Source organism: Ixodes scapularis, unplaced genomic scaffold, assembly GCF_016920785.2.
Source record: "Ixodes scapularis isolate PalLabHiFi unplaced genomic scaffold, ASM1692078v2 PGA_scaffold7__128_contigs__length_106722199, whole genome shotgun sequence".
Lineage (NCBI taxonomy): Eukaryota > Metazoa > Arthropoda > Arachnida > Ixodida > Ixodidae > Ixodes > Ixodes scapularis.
In genome coordinates this window covers 79,161,569-79,182,858 of record NW_024609882.1, presented here as the reverse complement: position 1 = coordinate 79,182,858, position 21,290 = coordinate 79,161,569, and the positions used below count along the sequence as shown (strand labels likewise).

Here is a 21,290-nt window from a genome sequence, read left to right as displayed (position 1 = left end):
ACCGCTTCGGAAACATAGGTGGTATGCCTCACTGAAGAGGTCGTAAAACAGCGAGCGGGTATTCAGATTGGCCGTACCCTTGGCAGTGCAGGAACTATTGACGTCACGAGCGTGATACGAGTTGCACTTCTCGCTATTCGACTTTCAAGGGAGGGGCAGAGCTTCCGCTCAAGATATTTCCTTTCCGTACGCCTTAAAGAATGAACAGAGTGTAACGAGACTGCAACTCGACGTCGATGTATGGTTATACACAGGCACGTAGCCAGGATTTTGTCTCGGGGCGGGGGAGGCCGCTTAAGACAAAATGCTGCATGAGGGGGAGGGGGGCGGTTCCAGCAAAATGGAAGATTTCGGGGGGGGGGGGGGGGGGGGGGGCTCATGGCCCCCCCATTCTGGCTACGTCCCTGGTTGTACACGCTTAGCCAAGCATGCAATCCACGTAGCCTCAAGCGCCCGGATTGATCGCATTACAAACCAAGTAAAAACGCACGATATGCGCGAATGCTGAGAATGACGCGAACCAGAAGCTCTTTACTGAACAGGGCTTAGTTCTGAGCACGGTGTAGGATAATACTCGTCAGGTGAGGACAGCGCGCTCCTCGCGCGGTGCAGATAAAGTTCGCTTTTCACTCTCTCTCTAACTAAGGTTACAAGCGGCGCTGGCAGGTGACTCGTCGACCCGTGGGCACGGCAAAGACGGTGCAGAAAGACCACGGTGTACCGGGGTGTCAAGGCAACAAGATAATTTTTTTTCGCTCTCGCACAGTTTCGCCGTTTGGCCGCCGGCGACATTGTCAGCCACGGGCACGGTGGCCGCGGAATAATGCAGCCTTTCGGATGCCTGTCGAACGAACACTATCCGATTCCTCGCGCCGCGCGTTCAGCCCCGCCGTGTCCTCACCTAAAAAGTGTATCTTACACCGTGGTTCTGCGACTGGCGGCCATAGGTGAGCTCGCTGCTATTGAGCACGTGCTGACGGCAGGCTTCCCCAACGATTCTGACACGCACATTCCACACCATCAAGATTGTCTTCTTTGTGACATCATGAACTCGAACTCACGCCGACCATACGCTGTGAGCAGTCGTCTCAATAATGGCGTCGAGTGAGAACTAAAATGACTGGATCGTGTGAATGTAGCGCCAAGTTGCCCGTATGGTCGACATTTTGGCTTAGGAATTTCGCAATATCACCTTGACATCTCCATTATGGTAAGCCGTTTTAAATTCGCTGCTGGCGGGCAGCTTTATAAAGATGTCTCTTGTATACCAAGATTTTGCTATCCGCACACCGGCGAAGTAGGCGTACATTTTGTATCAATAGGAACGATGCACGAGCAACACGAATATAGACGACGACGACGCCGTTTGATCTAATCCTTTTTAGGTGTACGGACTGCTTTATTTGTCGTTCTTAACGGAACGATACATGGTGTCAAAAGTGGGATGATAATCACTGCTCATCATGACTGATTTTCCGCCGCCAGAAACGCTGAGGTTCGGAGAGCATGCCGCTGAAATCTAGAAAGTTCAAGCAGAGAATTTCTGCTTGAACTTCTGGTGGCCATGGAACCCATCAAACTTCGGACTCGGCAGCAAAAGGCCACTATCTTTTTGAATATCGCGGGGCAGGAGGCTATTGATGTCTTTAATACTTTTGGACTACCACCTGAGGAAGTCACAAATTACGACAGTCTGGTAGAAGATTTGAAGAGTACTACCTCCCTAGATGTAATGAAACTTTTGAGCGTTACGTATTCCGGACGCGGCAACAGGAGGAAGAAGAGCCATTCGAACAGTTCTACCGCGACATCCAGCTGAAGGCGAAGACTTCCGGATTCGGCGAACTAACAGAGTCAATGCTGCGTGACCAGATCGTTTACAGAACGTCAAGTAGGAAGCTGCGAGCGAAGCTCCTGCGAAAAAAGGATTTAATCTCGGAAATGGCAGTCGAATGTTGCAAGGCTGAAGAGATAGCCGATATGCACGGTAAAGCATGGAGTGCCGCAACACCTGTCAGGGAGAAGAGGGAAGCAATGCTGAAGGTGGAACCCGTTGAGAGAAAAAAGCACGAAAGTAAGGTCGGAAAAAAACTCGGGGGTAAGAGGAAATGTGGCTTTTGCAACTATGTTCACCATCCTCGACACTGCCCAGCTTACGGGAAGAAGTGCGCAAAGTACGCAAAAAAAGAAACATTTTGCAGCATGCTGTAAGAACAAGCCGACTGGTGTCCACGAAGTCGAAGAAGCCAGTGAAGAAGACAGCGAATTTGATGCCCTCGAAATTCTAAAAGCCAGCAGCAAGCGGCCCATAGGTAGCGATGACCGGACAATCACAACGGTGATGGAAGAAAAAGAAGTGGAGCTCAAGGTAGACACCGGTGCTCAGACTAACCTATTTCCTCGCACATTGTTTCTGAAAATTAGGGCCAAACAACAGCCTACACCAACGGTTGGAATTCTATACAGCTATGGCGGTGGACTCCTCCAACATCTGGGAAAAGTCCGGTTGTCCGTACTCATTGGAAACAAGCAAGGACTGATGAAATTTTCGTTGTCAAGAAAGGACGGCAGGCCATTATGAGCCTGAAGGCGAGCGAGTACTTCGACCTCATCAGCAGGATCAACACCGTTGGGCATGAAGCCCAACTGCGCCGGAAAGAAGAAAGCGAGTTTCCATCTCTCTTCTGTGGTCTAGGATGCGCAAAGAGACCATAGAAGATGGTTCTTCGTGAAAACTCCACCCCGGTGATACAACCATCTCGTAGGTGACTGCACGCACTCAGAACGCCTCTCGAGGCAGAGCTGGATTGAATGGAGGAATCCGGTGTCATCGTGAAAGCGCAAGAAGCTTCAGACTGGGTGAGTTCCTTAGTGATAGTACGCAAGAAGAACAATAAGTAGAGAATATGCATGGATCCCCGTCATATAAATGAAGCACTCAAGAGAGAGCACTTTTAACTTCCTCGAAGAGAGGAAATTGAAGCGGACTTGGCGCACGCGGCATATTTCACCAGGCTTGACGCCAACAGCGTTTTTCATCAAATACCGCTAGATGACGGCACATCTCGAATATGCACCTTTAGTACGCCTTTTGGGCGATACCGATTATAACGACTACTTTTTGGACTCGCTTCAGCTCCAGAAGTAGTTCAGCGTACCATGAGCTACCTTCTAGATGGCCTTCCAGGAGTCCGGGTATATATACGATGTCTTGATTTGGGCTGCAACACAAACAGAACATGACCAACGCTTGCACGGAGTGCTCAAGGCCATACAAGCTGAAGGACATCCCTAAACTTCGAAAACTGTGTCTTTGGGGTAAAAGAAATCACCTATCTAGGGGATAAGATTAGTGCCGCTGGCACTGAGCCAAATCCAGACCTTGTAAAGTGTGTGGCAGCCCTACCTATCCCGTCAAGTAAAGTTCACAGGTGGTTAGGGACAGTGAATTACTTTGGCGAATACTTGCCTCATCTGTCAACGCAGACCAAGTCCCTACGTAAATTCATTAGGCAGGACACTGTTTTTGAATGGTTGCCAAGCACGAAAGTGAGTGGCGGCAGATACGAAAAACGTTGACTGAAGCGCTGGTGTTAACACTTTTTGATCCCACTAGGCCTACAAAAATCTCCACAGACGCTTCTGCCTTTGCTCTGGGTGCGGCATTGTTCCCGCATGACGAACAAGATTGGAAAATGGTGGGGGATATTGTTCAAGAGTGCTTACGGACACAGTGCGTAGATATGCTCAGATTGAGGAGGAGGCATTAGGAATTGTATTTGGGTGCGAGAAATTCAACGAGTTTGTGCTAGGAAGGAAAGCATTAGTTGAAACCGACCATCAATCTTTAATCGCTCTTGCAAAGAAAAACTTGGGTGAATTGCCACCAAGGTTGCAAAAACTATTTCTTCGTTTGCTGAAGTTTGAATTTGATTTGCAGTTTGTTCCGGGAAAGAAGCTGGTGATCGCGGGCACAATTTCTCGCATCTCTTGCGAGTCACAACTCGAAAAAAGCTCCACCGACGTTGAGATACATGCAAATGCGGTGCTTTCAACACTGGTAGGCAGCCGGACTTTGGGCAGCCTACAGACCGCCACATCACATGATCCGGTCCTGCAGGAAGCTGTCAACTGTGTAGAAGCGGGAAAACCAATCCTAGTTGAGTTAAAGACCATCATGACAGGGCTTTTCGTGGTCAACGGAATCTTGTTGAAAGGAAGCAAATGAGTAATTCCTACAGCAATGCGCAAAGAAATACTTAAACGGATACATCACGGCCACCTACCCTACTAAAAAAACATTTGAAACTCAAACGGGTGGCAAACATGTCCACCTGTTTGAATCAAACGTGATTATGGGGTACGGGTACCCGTTTGAAACGGTACCCGCTTGATACGGGTGCCCGTTTGACACGGGTGCCCGTTCGACCTCGCACGTGATCACACCTCTGAATGCGCCATTCGAATTGGCAAATTATGCGCTCGCCCTAAATGGGTATCATTCTGGGAGCTTGGTTATCTTAAGCTTATTTAGGACGTCCCGAAACTCTCAAACGTATCTATAACATGGAGAAAACACGTAGAACAAATGCGCTCGCGTGGGTGCTTGCAAATGAGCTGGAAAACAGACACACAAGATTGTTTTCAATTCTCCTCGAAGTTTATTGCCTCGCCTGTAGACAAGTACAAACATGCAAGCGATCTGTGAAATGTGAGAGGCACTTTAAGCTTTTATACAACTGAGAAGATTGCAAGGCAAACAAGAACCGAGGTGATTCTAGACTATACAGGTAGACTTTCGGGGAAATTATTTACCCGGCGTACTCTTCCGGATTATTTATAGAATTTTGCAGCTACAAAATTCTATAAATAATCTGGAAGAGTACGCGTAGAAGAACGGTCAATCGTTGCCAACAAGTAGGTTGCAGTGCACTTACCATAATAATAGCGGACTTGAAAGACGTAATCCGTGATATTTGTGGACACGGTAAAAGCAGGACCACCACACAAACACAAACGAGAGGGAACGGCTCCTTGGAAGTTTCAACACGATGCGGCGCACGAGCTGTCATTTGCCGAACCCTACCAAACCGCAAGAATTCTAAGAATCACTTGTTGCCGATATCCACGTAAGATTTTTCGAACACTGAGAGCTTTGGTGCACATCCAATACGTTGTCGAGAGACATCGCAATAAGACCGCAGGGATAGGCGACAGATTGAAGCAGTTGGGACGAACGAAGTTTGATTATAATGCAATTAAATGCAAAGCTGCGACTGACAACAAGCAGACAAAGAAAAAAGCAACTGCAAGGCGCGGCCTTGCGGATCTTGATGCTTATCAGCGTGTAGCTCGCGCGCTGCTGTGGGTCACGTGACAGAGGTGACAAGAAAGGAGAGAAGGGGCGCGGTGAAGGGGCAGGACACCGAGACGGTTCCGAACCCTCTCCCCAGGCATTCCAGTGAGACGTGCTTTTTGTAGCCTCGGAAAACAGGCGCGCGCGCGCCCGCACGCATTTCAGCACGCTCGAACACAGGAAATGGCGGCGGCCAGAAGCGCGGCTTGGGCCCGAGCGAAGGAAGTACTCACCGCGAGCTCGTAGTTAGACTGCTGCAATGGCGGGCGTGCTCTCGCAATGATCTATGTTCTTGCAGCCGCGTGTTCGCGTGCTACCTTCGCTGCGTCTTGAAATGAAGTGAAACGGACTCTAGAAGTACATTCTTTCATGCGGTCGCGTCTTCTGCGAGAAAGATTCGAGCTGAATAAGTAAGTTGAGGCAACAAAGATGGACAAAGTTTTAAGGTTCTGTCAAAAATATCGGCCCACCAAATTTACGTAAAAAAAATGTGTTAGTTTTAGTTGCAATATAAGCGAACATCAGCGCAATTAAAATATATATATATAATTACTTGCATCACGCGGACGATCTGAAACCGATGAACCGGCGCTCGCAGCCTTCCGGAAACATAGGCTGCCACGGCTGAAAAAGGCGTGCCCACGCCGCCGATCTGTACGTTCAATATCAAACGGGCTCCCGAGAGCCGTTTGATTAAACCGGTACAGTAGGCCCGTCACCGGTCACCTGTCTGTGCAACATGGTCACCGGTTTGAGCAAACGTGCGACAACCTTGCCCAAACGAGTCGCCCATTTGCTGAGACGAGTGACCCGTTTGCGAAAGAAGTGACCTGTTTGCCCAAATAGGTGACCGTTATGGCTCATACGGGGGACCTCTTTGAGCCATACAGGCGACCTCTTTGACGAACTGGTGACCGGTATGGCTAAACTGCTACCGGTATGGGCCCGTTTATTTTCATACAGGCGCCAAATGTTTTTTTTTCAGTAGGGCTAGATCTCAACAAGTGCAAAGCAAGGGCAAGAAACCTTGTTTATTGGCCAGGAATGAATGCGGACATCACTGCACTAATCAGGGATTGTGAGACTTGACAAGTCTTCGCATACAGACAGAAAAATGAACCTTTGCATACACGTGAGGTACCTCAAAATCCTTGGAGCCGAGTTGGAGCAGACTTGTTCGAACTGTCTCGAAGACATTACCTAGTTGTTTATGATGCGTACTCCAATTTTTCGGAATTGGAGGAGCTACAGGGCGTAAGTGCTAATGGTGTGATAGCCAAACTTTCTGCGTTTCTTTCACGTCTTGGAACACCCGTTAGAGGTCTGCACTGACGGAGGCCCACAGCTTTCTGCGAAAGAATTTAAAGACTTTTCTGCGCGGTATGACTTTATTCATACAGTCTCAAGCCCTCAGTATCCCCGTTCCAACGGCCTAGCGGAGAAGGGCGTCCAGATGGTCAAGCAACTGCTCCAAAAGCGCCGGTTACTGGGGAGGAGTTCTGGCTGGGTCTTCTCAGCTACCGTACGGCTCCGCTGGAGGCCGGTCGCTCGCCATCAGATCTTCTCATGGGTCGCGGAATTCGAACACCTGTGCCAGACCTCCAGTTAACCAGCACCGCCTGTACAAAACATGCACAGAACCTTCAAAACAGATGGCATCTAGGACATTTGCAGCCAGAAGACACTGTGCGGATCCTAAATAACGGAAAATGGTTCACAAAAGCCAGTGTGCAATCATACGTAGCCCCTAGGTCATACACTGTCATCACAGAAGATGGCAAGACGTTCCGCCGCAACAGGCTACAACTCTTGAAAACATGTGAAAAATAGGTTCGAGGAACAAATGGCGATAACAATGACGACGACTGAGAAGTGGAAGATGAGGGACTACCGGAATTACTCGACCAGACAACACAGATGAGCAAGAAGCTTGGACGCCGCATGAGTACGTCCAGCAAGCTCAAAGGCTGAATGGGCACACTTCACGTACGTCAGGCAGAACAAGACGACCTCCACGGACACAAAGCTATGATGAATACTTCCAGCAAATTTCGTAGTTTTTTTTTTTTCTTGTTTTTTTTTTCTCATTTTTCTTTCGTTCTCTGTTTCGTTCTGTTCTTCTTTGTCTAATAATTTTGTTTTTTTCTTTGTATTATCATTGAAAACGAGAGGAAAGATGATATAGCAATAAAAATGATGCACGAGCAACACGAATAAAGACGACGACGGCGCCAGTTGACCTAATCACACCCAAGTGTACGCACTGCATTATTTGTCGTTCCTAACAGAACGACAAATGGTACCAAAACTACATTCGGTTTCGGTGCTTGGGCGTTTTGAAAAATAGTTTGACCGCTTTGAAATACGCAAGAAGAACAATATAATTGTAACAGATCCGTGGCGATGGACATGATTGATTAGTTCAGTGCATCCACACTCCTAAAGGCGCTTATATTGGCGAAGACTGCCTTCAGAACCATGATGCTCTATGGTGGTCTTCTTGTGACTGAAGAAAAACGACCCTCTCGAAGATTTGAAGATTTGAAGGGTATGAAATGGCGATTGCCATAGCAACGCAGACACATTAGCCAATCACCTTGTGAGGTTTATGTCGTCTGTATGTCAGTATTTTTTTGTGTTCCACTAGCAGACAGAAAGCAACGACACTACTTTTTCATGATTCACTGATTTAGTGAATATCGCCTATTGCCGCCGAAAGCACGTCCAACTCGAGCGCCCATCAAGGCCATGGACACACTGTCTTCATTTTTTTCTTAATTCCCAATTGAAGTTGCCTCGAACCATAGTGCGCCGGCACGCCATCAAGAAAGAACGCCAAGCGGAAGTTGATTTGCGGTAATTTTATGCAGAGAGAGGTGTCCTCCTATGCATAAAATACTCCTATGGATTTAACATCCAAAAAGGCATGTTGGATTGATCATATTTTGCAAAGCAAGGGTAGTGGCGCATCCAGATCCGGAAATATCATGAATCTGAGATAAAATCCTACTGTTATATCTACTTAAGTAGACGTTCTGCCCTGATCAAAAAACGTCCCTACGGCATTCAACCAGCTTTGCCACATTACAAGGGTAGGCTAATCAGTCTTCAGATAAACACCTTTCGCAAAAGGCTGCGGCGCCCTCTGCGCCGCCGAAAGAAATGCTGGGAACTTGCTGTAAATAACTTACTGTAGCATATGGCGGAAGCGACCCTGAATGTGACGGGCGCAACACAGGCGAGCGAGGAAGGGTAGGCAAGCAAATCCGTATCCTTCGCTCTGGCTGGCTTTCTTGACTGTCACGTGGCAGATGTTGGAGGGCAAGGAAAATCGTAAAAAAAAAATTTATATATAGAATTCAGTGCGCTGCGCGCGCAGCGTGTTAAAACTGTGGCGAACCTGGTTTTTTTTCTTTTTTTTTTCTTGTTTTGAGTTGTGTTAATTGTATCATTGCAGGTCCTGGATCCGTCGGTTCAGCGCTTCTCTCCTCCGGTGCCCAGTATCCGCGACCAAACCTTCTCAGGTCTCTGCGAGTACGGCGTCAACTTCAGCGACGCCGACGGAAAAATTCGGGTCTATCGCCTTGAATCACCGGACATTGTCCTGTGAGAAAACGTTGCTCCATTCGAATTGTTGCATCACATGTAAGAACAGTACCACGGCGCTTTTTTTTCTACTCCTTCGCACGTTCGCCGAAGAGCCGGAAGGAGAGCGACTTTCTTGTTACAGTAAATGTCAAAAAGTAGCGCCAATATTTGCATCCAGAACCAAATGCGTTTAAAAAGTGCATTGGGCTTCTTGTTACAACCGCAGAATTTGGATAATGTCGAGTGGTCGCTATTGGACCTGTTGCAATAATAGATATTTTGAATAAAATTACGCTGATTAATTTACTTCAGAGGTCATTACGCTGTCATTGTCAACGTGATAAAAACAATCTAAAGAAAAAATACCGGTAGTGCTGGCGCTTTTACCATCACAAATCGGATGTCAACGGAGGTTTCAAATTACACACGAGGGAAACGTCAGCGTTCGGCGAACGTTCTGTGAAAAGTCAGAATTGACTTGACTTGTCAGTAATGGGGCTTTACTGGAAGACCTGACGTTTGTGTGGACGAAGCAAAAATATCAGAGAGAAAAACAAAACGCCGCTAAGCCTACGCTGCAATGTCACGCAATGCCTCCTGTGTAATGCCTTTTCTCTTTGTACCTCGCGTTAGTTGTACGACGTACCGCCAAGTGGCCCGGTGCATCAAGTACAAATAACTAAAATGTTCAAAAAGTGTGCCCATGCAACCCCGGAAAAAGCCTAAGTACATGTGAAATAACTTTGAAGACGCCATGCTGTTTACGCACAACCGCCCTTAACACGTGCTTAGTGCGTTTGTGAAATCGTGGTTGGTCAGTAAGTATACGTAGGCACAGAAAGAACAAAGCAGCCACGCGGACACTTGTGCTGCGAGTCAACATACAGTAAAGTTGGAAATAAAATTCGCATTTTGTAAATTTGAAGCTGTCCTCACGAGAGGACAGCTTCAAACCGGGATTTTCTGGCTTTTCCTGAGCTTCATCACATGTAGCCGAGTTACGCGCAACCCCGGATATTTAGCGTTAGTTAACGGTTAGCGGTAACGATATGTATACTGCAACGCTCAGTGTGTGCACTTGGTCTTCCCGTCCTTCATCTTTTGGCACCATTTATTATACCGTTACCATGTACCACCAACTCACACAACTTTCCACCATTATAGTATTAGGATGAAGTCTGCCCTGTGGTTATTAGAGATTCCCCCGGCGGTTCAGTTTCCAGACAGACCTATCGAGACTGGTGTTCACCGACCAGTTCCTCCAACTTTCGACAACGATGCCTTCGAGCACAGTGTTCGGCCTGGGCGAGCAGTGGAGCCACCTACGCAGAGACACCAACTGGACTCGGCACGTGTTTTTCAACAGAGACCGAGGGCCCGTGGTACGAACGGAAGACGTTATATGTCTTTATGGTGCTCAGAGAGAACGTGTTCGTTATTCTAAGCTAACGTCGGCCCCCTAACCGGTGCATTCCTATGCTTTATCTCACATTTCGATAAACATCGCACAGTAGCAAAAACGCGCGGGCCTAGCCATAGCCTTTTGTATACTCTGTGTCTGGCGGAAGCACTTTCCAACCATTCGCAAATTTTAGTAACATCAGAGCCGTATATCGGGGGAGTTTGGCCAATGGGCGAAACAAAGGCCGCCGCTAGCGCCGAATACTCCTCCCGTACTTAGAACTTACACTAAATGTGTGACGCAGCAACGGCCAATCGGCAGACCGGGACGTCACAATATTGGAAACGATACTTAAACCTTGAAATAGAAGCGTACAATCTCGGTTTCTCGGTGACATTTCGCTCTCGGCCGGCTTGTTGGAACAGCGTCTCAGCTGAGAATGGCTGAGAGGAAAGAGATAACAGGAAGACGACGACATTGCAAGAATGCCACACTGGGCGTCGGTGGTGCCTAAATCTAAGCCCTGGGCCTCGGTACCTCGGAAACAGCAGCTTTCTACTATGACTGGGCTACCCCCTTGGAGCCTGGTGCTTGGCCCCCGTTGAGCGACAACACCATCATGCTCCTCGGGATCCTTTGTGCTACCGTGCACCGATCAAACGGCAAGCTGCAGATCCCCTTGACCTCCTGCTGACCCGCCTCAACGGAGTGTCGAGATCGTCAAATCGGACTGACATCCTTCGCAATAGCTACAACCCATCTCGTCGTCATCTTGCATGTATAGACTTATCGCATTATCATGTTGATTAGACGCGGCACCGTGAGCCTCCATGATACGGGCTGTTGCCTTTCCGCGGTGCCGCGGCTCGCCAGAGCCAAATAAAGATATTAATATTAGTATTTTCATTAATATTAAAACAGTGAAAACGGTGCGGCGCGCAAGTGTCTTGAGACGCGGTTTGCTCCGCTCCAGTTGAGACGGTGCAGCTCCGTTCGTGCGCTGGCTTTGGCAGTGCTTTCTTTACCCCAGTGTCAGCAGAGACACGGTTTCTAGCAACTTGGCCCTGGTTTTGACCGTACGTTCGTTTGTTCTGCCGTTAAATATAGAGTTGACGAAAACCTCACATGCGCCAAGTTTTCAGTCACCAAAAATCTTACTCGAGCGACGTTAAAACGGCTTCAATTAGTCGAGTGGCATTTTTGGAGTTCAGGATCACGGCTAGTGGCTGTTTTGCTGCCTGTGGTATGCAGCGAGATGCTCGCCTATCCAAACCAATCTATGTCCAAACTCTCCCAATTCACGGCTCTGAGGGACATCGCCCACTTGCGCCATCTATCTCCAGACGACGGTACCCTGCAAGCATTTCAATGAAGAAATCCCTTTTTTGTCATAAAATAAATGAGGGCGCATTTCTCAAAGTACCTCCAGACATGGAGTCTTCATGGGCGTTGATATCGCTTCGGCACAAAGAGAGAGCCTAAAAAAGTAGGTGGTTCTAAATTTGCTCGAACTTCTTATCTTCTTATCACTTTGTATAGTAAATCTTGAAACAGATCGCGGTATCATTTTCACCAAGGTTGAACCATAAAAATATAAGCCTTGATTAAGCAGGCCAGGACTATGCGCAACTCCTTCAGCAGGGTAGATTCATTATAGTGCCTTGCATAATGTTTCCTGAAGGAATTTTACGCGACATTCATCAGTGAGTCGCACCGAGCGACCGTACTCAGGGTCACATGCAAGGTTTATGCTTCTCATGCTGTTTGCGGTGGAACGCAGCGCTTACCGCGTCGGGCCGTCATTCCGCTCTCCCGGGTTTGATCCCACTCAAGTTCTTAAGGCCCGTTCACACTCTTGCCACCGAGTACAACCCAGAGAGACGAGACTTGTTAAAACCTCTTAAAATTTCTTAGGACGAGGGAGCACACTGGCATTCTGGCGCCATCTATGCGGTGACCCCGGTACTGCATTTCACAAGAGCGAAGGTTTTGCGGGATTTCCGAGGTCAAATGCGCGTAATAGCTATAAGAAATGCTCGTTCATAACGTTGACAAAAGTTTTTCGAGCAAAGAAAGAAAGGATAATGCGCGAGAGAAATAGAAAATATGCCGGACCGAAAAGTTTACACTGCTACCCAATACATGGCGCCAGTGTGTCCTCCTGTTGTAAGAGGTTTTAAGCCACCAAGTTTTAAGAGGTCGCAAAAGTGTGAACGGGCCTTTACTGTCTTTAGTGCCTCCCGACGCTATTATGCACCACCATGGCGTAGTCATCCCCTTATTCATTGTCTCTTCTCGTCATGCTTTTTTTATTGTGTATTCTGCCCGGCAGATCGTATTAAAATAGGCTTTGCGCGTCAGTGCTTAAGATTTCTAACTTTTCTCTGCATAGTTTTCACGCATTTCTGGTTAAAATTTATTCTGCACTTTTGCAAATCCGGATTTAGTTCCTTGTCAAAATTTCAATGGGGTGTTTCTAGTGTCTTCGTGTTCCTGCTTTATATTCTTTAAAAATCTGGGAGTAAACATCGGGAGCTCTTCTTATACCTGACAATATTTGAGAGTCGGACTTTCGTTCAGTAATTCCGGAATTCGGGTCTTGACGAAACATATAGAAAAAATATCAGAAATTCAAATAAAATTCACTAGGACGCGTCGGTTTGAGTGCGTGATTTACTTATTTATTTTTTCATTTACACTAAGAAAATTAAACAATGTACAGATAATACCCCAAAACATAGTGTTAGAGCTCACGTGCTATTTCTTGTTTCTCACATTTTTGTTTTTATTTCTACATGATGTATTTATTGCTACCACAATGGTTCACTCAGCTACACTTGGTAGGAAGTTTAAGAGTCATATTATCAAATAAGAAATATATTTCTATTGCCTCACTTGTTTTCCTGTAGATCTAAAGGCATGCGCAGCAATAGAGTAATTTAGATTTGTTGTTCCACAGCATCGCACGCTTGATATGCTTCCTGCACCCATCCATGGCTGGAGGCAGAAGCGTGCGTTGGCCTAAGGTGAAAGTTTAAAGAAATAAAACTTTTTGGAACTTTTTTAAAATTTTTATGTGGGTTCTAAACTATATACAAAAATAGGGGAAATATTTCTAGACCGCCCACCTTTCACATTTTTCGTACTGAACATTGCCTATCTTGAGATATCTAAGATATTGGCGATTACTCTCAGAGAAGACGGAAACTAAGTTTATAACGAAACAATTTATTAGTAGTTTTTGAAGTGATACAAGCAGAATCGTTTTTAGGCTTCACACCCTTAGCATTGAAAAAGAAATAAATAACGAATATATTCATATTAAGCTCTTTTTAATTCGCTGCTTTCCCGCGAACACTTGCAAAGTGACAGCAAATATTATTTGGACAGTTAGAGGGGCGAATTAACCCACTGAAACGGTGTTTAATTAATATTCTTGCTTTACAAATAATAAACGAATGTACCGTGGGATACAGTTTTGTACCTAAAGCCTATTTGTTGGCCCTGTGGCATACAATTCGACAGAGGATCGATTTTTTATGATATTCAAGGCTCCACCAAGGAAGTAAAACTTCATAGCATAATGATATGTTCAAACAGACTTCTTTATTTTGCCAACAACGCTTACGATGTTTTACTGCAGATTCCGCAATTGACAAATTTAAGGCTGGGTCGTTCGGAGTGAAATAACCCAGGTGCCTCATTTTGATGGGGATTGCTTGAGTTCGGTTTGGTCTGGAAGTCTGCGGGGACTTAAAATGGAAAGTTCCCTACCTCGCTGGGATATTTTGAATAGTGTCTATAAGGCTTATTCCATCAAAAAGCGAAAGGTTGGGCCGTTACGCTGACGTCAACACACTACTCAAGGGCATATAAATTATACATGGTCAGAATTTAATGGCCATAAAGTAATTCACCAGTTGGTACTTGGTGTCATTCGACCGGATATCCAAGGATCTGTAGCTCTATGTTTTATCGAGCGAGCTACGATATATTTTTATACAGTTTCGAGCGCAAACAATTCATCTTGTGTAATACCCAATGTTGACAGTACTTGCTCATAGACAACATTCAGAGAGATTGCAGGAAAAAAATAATACCGGAGCGCGGGTAAAGTGCTTGAACCGGGGAAATGACGAAAGAAAAGAAGCATTGCAAAGGTAAAACGAATTAAATTTGGCAGTATAAAACTGATACGTACAGGTGAAATTAATACACTCAAGGTATCCTCATGACTTCCATGAGAAAGGTTAACACCGAGCAAACGCGGGAACACTTTCAACGAAAAGACCTGAAGGACGAAGCGGCCGAGACAAGGCCAGTCCCGAACATGAGCGACTACCTGGAACGCAATTAAAGCTTTAGGCTTGTCTTGATTATACTAGCAAACTTGGAAAGGCACAGGATGTGTTATGAATTAGATGGACACTATCTGTGTGTGGTGGTCCAAACCGCGCTCGACAAGATGAAAGCAGCTTAAAGAATTCTCGAAAATTATAGCAAAGCTAATCACATCCTAGCCAATGATACCTTGCACAACAACACAATACATGTCAAATGAAATGAAATCAAATCAGTTGTATCTTCACCTCTTACAAGAACAGAGAAAGGACCTGTGGAAACAAAGATGCAGCAGCGCAGCTTGACGAGTCAGCAGAACCTTAATTTGTCAGTTAAACAGCGCCATACTAAAAATATTCTTGATCAAAAAATTAAAAACAAAACAAAAAATGAGATTAAATGTTGTTAAAAGTGTGCCGAGCTCAGCCGCAATACAATATTCCCGATGAACTCCTATAAACTCCAAATTTAAGACGATTGTATAAGATCAAGACAATTGTATAGTCTTTTTCCGTGTGTTATGATCTAAGCAGACTTTAAAAATAAGGAAGAAGTAAATTAAAACCGAACCAGAATTCCGGATACGTGCCTTGCTCGCAGCATATTTCTTTTGGATTGTGAGTCATTGGGAAGTTTACCATGCAAGTCCGTGTCATAGGGCAGGCGATTTTTCAGGCTAGTTATAGAGTTTTAAAGAACTATCTAGGGTCACTCTATGGACACTGTTGTTGTCAAGAGAAACCTTTTTTAAACGCCCAGTCAAGTAATCACTCAGTCTTGTCTGACGTCATTTCAATGCAAAACACCAATTGGACAGAAGCACCAGCTGCGCATTCAGTACATATTTCTTTGTAAATTGAATAGAAGCATGGCCACCTAGAGTCTTGGCGTCGTAGACCAGATATCAGCATCTCAATCATTAAATGTGTACACGCGGTATGCTCCAAGAAAATGAGAGAGGGGAGGAGTCAAGACCACGCGGGCGCGTCAGAATGCTGAGCTCTTGATGGAATGATTAGTGAGCAAACCTAAAGTTAGCCGCCTTTGTCTCCACTGCACTCGTTAAACGCGTTAGAACGTGGAGCGACGGCGCCCGGCGTATGGCTCTCGCATTCGAACGTCACCATACGCACCTTGACGTCAACAGTAGATGACAACTGAACATCGCATAACTTCAGCCTGCCTTCCGAAATAATTGGAAAGCATACAGTTGAAGCTCTAGAAAGAGGATTAAACAGCGAAAGCAAAAGAATAGAACCCAGTTAGAAGAAGGAACCGAATCGAAAGAGGTAATCATTGAATTTTCTTTGCATTGTTGTTCATGTTAGAGCTTGTTTCATAAGTTTTTATTTTTTTTTATTTTTCAACTGCGTCAGCATGGTACAACCTAAGGTCGTTCTCAAAATTCATACATATTTAACCAAGTTCTTACATCTTTCGTACATTTGTCGTTTTCCTTACTTTCTTTTTCGACTGCTGCTCAGGGGAGGGAAGAAAAAAAAACTAATGCGCATTTTGTATTTCGGTACCTTCAAAAATGTATTCCGATCTGGTATTTTACGAAAGTAAAACCTGGATCCGACGTTTTCGCTTGCCTAGTTTCGTTTGAGCTGCAAATAATGAGTCTTCAAAATTTAAAATTTCGCGACTCCTAAAAACAGTATCTTGTTCATAAATCTTTAGCTACTATCAGTTTATTGTGCAACTGACCGTAATAATCATACGCTCTTCCAAATTAATGATTCTAATAAAAACATTCTGAAGACTGATTTTACCAAAGAGTCATGAAATATTTACAAACGTTTCTGCAGATTAAGATGCTCAAGAACAACTTAATCGTTTATATTAAACGAAGACCTGTTTTTCACTTGAAAGTTTTTCTTCTAGGAAAACGAAAACCTCTACGGGACGCATCCGGTTTATTTTGGACTTGAGCAGGACGGCAAGGGCCACGGCGTTTTCCTGCACAACAGCAACGCGATGGGTAAGGCGTCTAACCCGGTTGAAAGAGGGGCCCGATTTCACAACATCATTATTTATTTGTCCGAAATACGTTTCTCAGAATGGTATACAGAATCGCTTTAGAAATTTCTAGTCATGTCTCTAACGTTTGTTGTAATTTATTCAGCGTGTGAGATTAAAGTGGCAAATAATTTTAAAGTTTGTTTATGGGTAATGACCTTCTTAGGTCACTCAGAAAGCATTTCTGTGAAAGCTGCAAGTTATTTCAAAACTATCGGCGTTTTTTGTTTTTGTTTTTGTGGAACTTTTACAACTAAGTCAAAATAAAAGTTACAATACATTTTAGTGTTTTTCATTTACGTTTAAAGAAATATCAGTTGGCTACCCAGAACAGGGATGCTACTATTCTGCGTCTGTACTAAAAATAGAACGCTGAAATGCAACAAACTACTGTATTCCGCCACACTGATGCTTCTTCGTGTAAATTTCCAACGCATACAGTCCAGAATATTATCTTTAGGACCTTACATATAAGAAAACAGAATAATATAAATCACCCCGTAAATTGTCGCTCTATATCTTAGAGACGGACACAGTGGCAGGCTCTGACACCTTAAAGAAATGTCACCACACGCTTTTACTTAGTGTAGTCGCTAAAGAATATTCTTTTTGGTAATAAAGTGGCAAATACGTGCTCCCGTGATTTTAGTTTAACAAATCTGTTTCTTGGAATAAACAACAAAAATATGGGGAAATAAAAACTGCTTCCAGTGAAAGAACGCCATGAAGGTTCCCTTCATGCCGTCCGTGCCGTATTCAGTTAAACTGGTTTGGAGACATCATATAGTGTGATTTACAATATTGATGACAGACACTAAACCTTTATGAATCTGAATCATGAAAGTGTGTCTCTTTATGACATATGAGCTTGTAAAAATTTTAGAAGCAAAGTATCTCAACAAAGCGTAAGCAGGCAATCCGAGGATTCTATATAAGTTTCTTCTTATATATAGGTGCTTATTTGATTCATCCGCAGGGTGAACCAAACAGGCACGTGTTATTACATCCGTCTTAAATCTATTGCGTTATTATTGTTAGTGCTGTATTAAATGGGATAGCGCTTCTGTCGCCAGCACCCCGTGAAAATTCTGCTCTGTACGCGAAATAAATGAGTACGCGCCGGATAGTGGAGAATTGAAACTGACCCGACAGAACAAAACTCCGAAGGTCTCTAACGGGAAAGGAAAACAGAACCCCAAGTTTGGGAGCCCCTCGCTCAGCCATTGCGGCTACAGGGAGGTTTTCTCTGTCGAAGTCTACAGGAAGGGTTGTAAATAAAGGTATGAGATGCGATCAAATTTCTTCCGTCAACCAACACCGCGGAACGACAAGTGGCGCCAGCGGGTAAGCTGGCACATGTTTTCACGCTGTAAAAGTGTACGTGAAGCTGAGGCGCAATCGAACTGAAGGAGCTCGCGCATGTGTACATCCGTCAGCAGGGATTACACAACTTCCAACAGAGGCACACTTTCAAAAGGGGTCATAGCACATAGTTCTCAAAGCAAATATCTAAAAATGCATTGCATAAACTAACTGTGGTATGTTAAGAGGAACGCAACATCTTGGGCATGAGATTTAGTAGTTACAAGTGTGGAGTAACGGCGTTCAATGATAAAAGGGAGTGAAACCCCGAAAATACAAGGAATTGTAGTATGCCACATAGGAAAACACACACGTGTAGAGTATAGAACAAAAGGATAGAAGAAAATGTCTAGACGTACATGAATGAAATAGATTTAGAGAAAAAAAAACAATAAATGCAGCAATTATAGAAATCAAGGTGCCGTGGCACTCTAATGAATATGAACTGGTCAGGACCACGTGGAAAGGAGTGATGATACCTGGACTGTTGTACGGAAGTGGGTGTACTATGCTTGAGGTTCGAGGTTCAGTCAAAAATAGGAATTCGACAGGGGGATATGGGCTGGGTAGCACCGAGTGAGAGCTCAGCAAATGCGGGATCCCAGAAGACATGGGCAGGTTGTTCATTGAGAGCAGAGAGGCAATCAGGCAATTAGCTCAATTTTGTGCAAAAGTTAACTTGAATAACGGATACGGGATGGGCAATAAAAATATAAACGCAATATATATAACAAAATATAAATCACAAAACGAACGTACAAAACACAAACCCGACATTAAGTTGCCTACACATTAGTGATGGGCTTGAGCAAACTAGTTGAGTGGGAAAGAGAGGGAAAAAAATCGGAAAACAAAATATGGGAGGGGGAATTGTGCGACAAATCAGCTTAAGCAATGTACGGGTCACAAAAAAAGGTTAAAAAAAAAGAAAGAGGTGTTTGATAATTCAGGAGGGCTCTTGACTCTTCGAGGCGACAACGGGAATCCTAAGGAAAAGAATATATATGGCAAAGTTTCAAGAGATAGACATGTATGTGGCTATGGCGTGGCAATAACGAGACGCTACAACCTATGATTTTGACTGCTTGGGCTTTGTTTTACCATCTCTGAAGGGGTAAAAGGATTGGGCTGGAGCGCCGAGTTTTTCTGAAGACGAGAAAAGAACGGGGGAAGAAAGATTTAGGGTCCGAAAAAGGTAAAAAGAAGATTGGTGGAGAAAGGCGTGAATATACGCAAAATGGGTATGATGTATAATTCAAGAAGAGACAAAATTTATAGCCATATTGAAAAGGGAAGGTGAAAATTATTTTAAGCTACGTAGCGAAAGCTACCACCTGATGCAGGGGGTATGCCCAATCATTTATTTAGCCAGTCTACGATACGCATCTATTTAGAAGGTAAACAACAACAAACAAGATGGCTACTTCCCCGTGCCATATTCATTTCCGATTGACTGGTGTTGTGTGCGTTTTCCTACGGGGCTTGCGCAATGACGAGCGCGTACTATTCTAGATTGCCTCTGAATGATCGAGCTCCTTACGTGGAAACATCAATGTGTCGACGCTCATCGTCCCAATTGAAATGTTCGATCTAACGAGTTCAGGAATGTTGAAGAAAGAGCGGCGTTTGCACCCGTAAGTGTAAAAATTCAAAAGCGCAAACACCAAGGAAAAGAAGAGGGGACAGGACAGAGCGCTCTGTCCTGTCCCCTCTTATTTTCCTTGGTGTTTGCGCTTTTGAATTTTTATACAATGTGTAGCCAACTAGCCCAACTGTTAATTTTGACCCGTAAGTGACCTGACCCGAGCCGACGTAGCACTCTGTGAGGAGATGCATCGACACGACTGCGAGCAATCACGCCATTCATAGAGTTGCGCTTGTCGGTGCTACGACAAGCTACGAGAGAGAGTTTCCGGGACATGCCTGCATCGTATATCGGGCGCAAGGCTGCTCCTCGAGTTAATTGCCACGTCGAAATTTATTTTAGCAGCAGGGACGTCCCGGCGTCTGGCAGCTGTAACTCGACGTAATTTCCTTTAATTTAGTCAAACGCTGCTACGTCAGCAGGTCTTTATCAGTGTTTCGCATGAAGCAGGGCAAGACGGCAACGAATTTAGTGATTCGTCTGTCACGCGAGATTGGAAGCAGGAATGCCCCGGTAGTGTCTCGACGTAACGTCATCAAGCCTGCTCAGTGTGTAACACGCTGCTGTGTGCCAGCCAAGAAAAAAAAAACGGATTTAGTTGCCAGGTCGCATAGCTGCAGGACAAAGAGATAGCAAGACGTAGGCTGTTCGGGTTTATCGGGAACACGGGCCGGTCTGACTACGTATACTGCGTGGGCGTTGAAGGGTTAGTTACTTTGGAACAGTATATTTTTGTCGTAATTTAGAAATGTCTGGGATTACAAAGCGCACAGTACCCCCTCAATAATAAGTCCAATTAAAAGAACTGAAAAGGCAATGAGGTCTTTATTAGTTCATAACTTCATATGCTGAGGAAGTAAATACCTTTGATGTACTAATAAACACCTCTTGGCTTGCCACACTCCGCGTCTCATTTCGTCCATAAAATCCTAATAGTCACACATGACATTTCACACTTTATATCTAGCGACGTTTCATTGTTGCGGCTGCCTTCAATCAACAAGACAAGCTCCATTCGCTGTCCATGTACCATGGTCATGCTGGCGATGTTCATCACGCGGTAATCAAAACAAAATTACTTTCGAGATTTGGTTCATAATTTGTCAGAATGGGATAGTGCATCCCTAAGCACATTCCATGGAATCTACCCATTCACAGCAACACAAAAACAGAAAAAGCACTCTGACATAATAGTCAAATCCCATAAACAAGACCACGTTCATTCCAAAACCGAAAATGATTTAGGCAAAGAGATGGCAGATGAGAGAAAACCGGAAGTCGCAGAAAATGGATGTATAAGACATGGGCTTGCTGGAGGTGCTCTGGTCTTCTCCAGAATGCCTCGCAAGACGAAGGAGTGGAATGAAGAGGATATCGCTGAACACAAGCGGCGGCCCACTAGGACTCAACGTGTTCGCCATGCCGATCGGACACCGAAAAAAAGAGCCCAGCGCTTGACCGGGAACAAAGGAGGCTTCCAACTGCTACGACCAAGAGCTGAGTGAAGGAACAAGATTTTCCCCCATTTATTCAGGGAAATGGCAACTTCATAGAAGAAACCTTCACATGATATC

General features: G+C 44.9%; 1 protein-coding gene across 1 annotated transcript in view; it reads left to right on the top strand.

The window, feature by feature from the left end:
* LOC115315116 (lysosomal alpha-glucosidase-like) overlaps positions 1 to 21,290 on the top strand; it is an 85,515-nt gene that overhangs the window by 5,357 nt on the left and 58,868 nt on the right. Inside the window, exons 2-4 of the mRNA XM_040221063.1 lie at positions 8,814 to 8,962; positions 10,161 to 10,326; positions 16,575 to 16,671. Coding sequence (XP_040076997.1) covers positions 8,814 to 8,962; positions 10,161 to 10,326; positions 16,575 to 16,671 — 412 coding nt within the window. The remainder of the gene's footprint in view (positions 1 to 8,813; positions 8,963 to 10,160; positions 10,327 to 16,574; positions 16,672 to 21,290) is intronic.